The sequence below is a fragment of the Lactuca saligna genome, chromosome 3, assembly GCF_052625555.1.
Source record: "Lactuca saligna cultivar CGN05327 chromosome 3, ASM5262555v1, whole genome shotgun sequence".
Lineage (NCBI taxonomy): Eukaryota > Viridiplantae > Streptophyta > Magnoliopsida > Asterales > Asteraceae > Lactuca > Lactuca saligna.
In genome coordinates this window covers 122,886,887-122,892,022 of record NC_136419.1, presented here as the reverse complement: position 1 = coordinate 122,892,022, position 5,136 = coordinate 122,886,887, and the positions used below count along the sequence as shown (strand labels likewise).

The window sequence follows — 5,136 nt, the reverse complement described above, 5'->3', positions numbered from 1 at the left end:
ATCACAGTTGAGGAAGTGTATAGCCGATGAATCGGCAGTGGTTCTGTTAGAAGATATTCAGGTGGATGCGAGCCTGAATTACGCCGAGAGACCAGTATTTATCAGGGATTGGAAGATCAAGGTTCTACGGAACAAGGAGATACCTCTGGTGTTGGTTCAGTGGCAACATCGGAAGGGATCGGAGATGACGTGGGAGCCGGAGAGTGAAATGCGGGAGCAACATCCGGAGTTATTCGCGGAATGAGACTTCGAGGGCGAAGTCTAGTTCTAGTGGGGGAGAGTTGTAACAGCCCGGAATTTCAGGTATTACTTTAAATTAATTTGGGGAATATTTAAGGGGGGGACTCGGCGAGTTGATGCCTGACTCGCCGAGTAGGACCACAGTCTTGGTCACAGATTCGCGACTGGACTCGACGAGTCCATTAGGGACTCGGCGAGTCGACGCTGTTCAGCTGAAACCCTAGCCGTTTTGATTCTGGATCGTATATAATGTCTTTAGGGCCGTCATGTCTCGTCTTTTGGGCGATTGAAGATAACCTAAAAGTCTGTGGGCATCTGGAGCAAGGGTGAAGGCTAGTGGAAGCTTGAAGAGGTTGTTAGGCAAGGAGAGGCAAGGTGGTGATCAAAGGAGGATCAAGGGGTCGAGCTCTGAAGGTTGGGGACACAGGGAACATGTTTTCCAGGTAATCCTCGGATCATTTCTGTAGTTTTGGTGTTGTACACGAATCTAGGGTTTAGGAAACCCATTTAAGGATTTGATAGATTATAGTGTTGTTACAAGTGTTTAAATCCCAGTAATAGTATGTGTAAAGGTCCAGGAAGCCCCATATCTATATATTACGGAATCATGCGAATTACAGGAGGCAGTTGATTGACTGCATGGTGAGGACTCGCCGAGTCCAATGATCAGACTCGGCGAGTAGCTTGAAGATTCACTAGGACTCACTGAGTTGTTCTTCAGACTCGGCGAGTAGCTTGGAGACTTACTGGGACTCGTCGAGTCGTTCTTTAGACTCGGCGAGTGGAGTCGGGGTGTCTAGACTCGCCGAGTCGCCTTTGCACTCGACGAGTCCGATCAAGTTGACCGTTGACCTGTATGTAATTTCGTAGGGTTAGTTGTCTTGTTTGATAAGATCATTAATGAAGGTATGTGGTATTATAGGGAGCCTGCAGATTAGCGGATCGAGTGCGAGTAGCTTGAAGGGTTTATAGCTTGCATACTACGAGGTGAGTCTTCTCACTATACTTCACCCGGAAGGGTTTGACTGTGTGACCGGAAGGTCGTAGGTGATATATGTGATTTATGCTATAACTGGAAAGGTAGATGCTATATATGTTATGTATGTTTATACGGGCCGGAAGGCGATATGTTAGGTGATAGAAAGAACAGGTATGATGTATGACATATGTGCTATGTGTGTTATGTTATATGTGTTATGTTTTATAAATGTTATGGGCCGGAAGGCAAAATACTATGGGCCGGAAGGCAATATAATACGGGCCGGAAGGCGATTATGTTACGGGCTGGAAGGCAATGTTATGTGGACCGGAAGGTCCGGGCCGGAAGGCGTATGTGGGTAAGTCGTATACTGGGGAACTCACTAAGCATTTATGCTTACCAGTTGTGTTTATGTGTTTCAGGTACTAGTGATGACCGTGGGAAGGCGCCGGCGTGACACGTACACACTGCCATTGTTGGAGATCTTGGGGATTCATTATTTGTATTTTTGAAATGAACTTGGAATAAATACTTTTGTTGAGTAATGTTGTCTTATTTTAAATGAAAATTTTATTTGAAAATTTGAGCTGTTACATTGTTCGTCCTCAACCACGAGGTGACAGGTGGTGCCAAGAGTAGGCATAGGTTTGGTGCTTAAGATCTAAGTTTTGATTGAATCATATACATCATCGAGCCCCATGAGAAACTCGTTGGTCCATTCCTTCTCCATTGATTCTATGAGTCTCTTTCCAAGATCACACATGCATTTCCCATATGTGCATCTAGGGATGAGTGAAATAGTGCCGATTTTGTCCCATATTACTCTCAGTTTCTTGAAGTAAGCCAACACAACAACGTTGTCTTGCCACAAAATAGTTAATGCTTGTTTTAGCTCATAGGCACATACAGAACAATCTTTTCCAATGAGCTCTTCAAGATCATCCCAGATCTCCTTGGAAGTATTAGCATATTTCACGCTACTTCGTATTTCCTTTTCCATAGCAGTCGTTAGCCAACCCTTTATGAGGGCATCGTTTCACTGCCATGCCCTTAATTCCACACCTTCAACAACTAGTTGGTTTAAGGTTACATCAATGAAACCAGATTTATTTTTCGCCAACAAGAAGTCTCGATTTCTCTTGAACAATTTTCAGAATTGATGTCATTGAGGAATTTATTGACATGCATTTTTCTTGGAAAATCGGTAGGATGAATGTAGTACGGATTGCTAGGATATGAGGATGGGTTGGTGTTAGAGTTGGATCCTGCTGGTAAATTGCCTTCGACCATTAGGGCTTAGCAGGATTTACGCTCCCGCTTTGATACCATGAAGAAACCCAATGCGGGTTCTAAGTTTTTATTAATTGATCGATGGTTTTGATTACAAAAGAAGCCAAGACTATTTATACTAAGGCTAGAAAATATAAAAAAACTAGGAAACTTAGGAAACAAGATAAATACTAAAAATAAAGATAGATATCGAATTAGATGTATCTGATAACTCCTTTAGATAAAGGTCCATGCCTCCTCTTTCATGAGAATAAGTGATGGTGGTTCTTTTGTTGGGTTTTTATTCAAATATTAGTTTCAAAAACATAAGATTTAGCAATGGAAGACTTTAAAATTAGAATAAACATAAACGAAGTTTATACCCACAAAGGATCTTCTTGCAAAGTTTAGAAAGAAAAAAAGAACAAAGAGTAAGAAGTGTTTAACAACCATTGTAGACTTTGAATCCTCAAGGGGAGGCTTGGAAGTTGATGTAGAATGTGGAACCTTTGAGACACCAACAAGAAGCCAACTTTATATAGATGCTAGTCCAAAACTCTTAACTCTTAAGCTTGAAGTTCATAACCAAAGTATGAACTTCAAGAGAGTATAAAATCAAGTAATATCTTCAAGAAATAATCAAAATTGAGAGGAGATTCATCATAAGATGCATGTTACAGTTTTGGGGAAGGAAGAGAAGCCCCCAAAATGAAAGCCTTTCTCACATATATATAGAATGCACAACACTCATGCTTCTTATTTAAATAATCAAAAATTCATACTCTTACTTATATAATCAAAAAGCCATACTGTTATTTAAATAATCAAAAAACCATACTCTTATTTAAATAAAAAAAAACATACTCTTATTTAAATAATCAAAAAGCCATACTCTCATTTAAATAATCAAAAAGCCATACTCTTAATTTTTTGACTCTTATTTTATAAAATAATAAAAGGAAGAAGGCAAAACCTTTATATTTTATAAAAAAAAGTTTATAAAATATAAACTCTAACTGTTTGGTAAAAGACAAAAGAATGTGTCTAGTCCAAAATATTGTGGATACTTATTAATTCATACAATATGAATTATATATAATGTTACTTACTAATGAAATATACAATTTCCAATTTAATTATAAGAGTTTATTGAATATTTATTAAAACCAATTTATAATAAATAATCAATTGTATCAAGTTGTTGTTAGTGTGACCCATTAGTATCATATGTTAATTAGCAATATCACTTTAATATGATTCTTGAGCATACTAGATCTTTCAATCTCCTACTTGCGCAAGATTCATATTAGACCGATATAGACAGTGGTGAACATTTAGCAACATTTCACTACCCCCATCAACATATGACTTTGTGCCATTCTATCAACGCCCAATTCTCAAAAAGCTCCAAGCTATAATTGGTGTATAAGGTAAGTTTATCAGTTATCCCTTTGTCATAGACATCACGTTAAACATGAGATGTGGATCGCGATCAATCCCATTTAATGTTCAACTTTTCGTAAGGTGCCTTAGATGTCTAACTCTCAACATATAAGTGGAAGAAATCCCATCCTGACTACATAAGCCTCTTGCAAAGTTCATACCATACCTGAAAATGACTTTTATAACTGCCCGGTTAAGGACCAGTGTTTGACCATATCTAAGCACAATACTTCCTATACTTGAGTCCCACTATGTATCTCAAGTGTTAAGGATACAAAGATAGTACCTTTTAATCAAGTATCATTCATGATAGTGATCCGTGATATGATCTTTATGCGGGCCAGTTCAATACCAGTTCTTTGATAAGTACCTATGAAACTTGGTTACAACCCATTACTTACCTTTATCTGGTGAAAGTCAACCATTACAATTCATATTAGTATTATTTCATAATTTCTCCCCACTACTAGAAAACATCCCTTTAATGACACGCAAACAATGACACTCGCTGATAAAGGACGCGAATTTGTGCGTGCCCTAAAAAATGATGTCAGTTTGAAAAATTTGAAGGATAGAGGACATGAATTTTTGCGTGCCCTAAAAATAGTGTCCAATAAAAAAAATTAAAAATACGGAGGGCACCTATCATAAAAAAGCATGTCGTCTAAAACTATCTCTTTATATTTTTCTTTATGAACGCGCGTTCTCCAAGTTTTTAATTGCCAGGGGGGAATGAAATCCCAAAAAACAAAAAAACCCCGCCTTGATACTCTCGTCCTTCTTCTTCTTCATATGTTGTAAAATCCTATTCAATCAAAAGAAACCCTAAAAGCATTGCGTGTAAAAGATCGATAATTTCATACTTGAAGTTCCTAAAATCTTCATTGATCGAAAGAAACCCTAAAAACCCGCCTTGATACTCTCGTCCTTCTTTTTCTTTTGTAATGTTGTTTCAAAATAACACCGACTTTCTCATTTTCACCTATTTCTGTTAGTCTAAATATTGGTACTCGACATGATGCAACTCTGATTAGTATTCCGTTTCCGATTCGTCTGAATTGAGGGTTTTTTTCGTAACATTTTAGTTAGGAGTTCATATAGGGTTTTTTGATAAATTACAAAAAGGCATTTACTAATTGGTACTTTGATTATTGGTATTTGGAGTTTGATTTGTGAGATTAGTAAGATAGTCAGGCGATCCGTGT

General features: G+C 37.9%; 1 protein-coding gene across 1 annotated transcript; it reads right to left on the bottom strand.

Annotated features, from left to right (window-relative positions):
* Positions 1-1,880: 1,880 nt before the first annotated feature.
* LOC145035934 (uncharacterized) lies at positions 1,881-2,219 on the bottom strand. Its single transcript, XM_078984433.1, has one exon. It carries the CDS (start codon positions 2,217-2,219, stop codon positions 1,881-1,883), a length of 339 nt encoding a protein of 112 aa, XP_078840559.1.
* Positions 2,220-5,136: the final 2,917 nt, after the last annotated feature.

Coding starts and splice junctions, on each gene's coding strand:
- LOC145035934 (XM_078984433.1), bottom strand. CDS start 2,219: ATGGAAAAGGAAATACGAAGTAGCGTGAAATATGCTAATACTTCCAAG.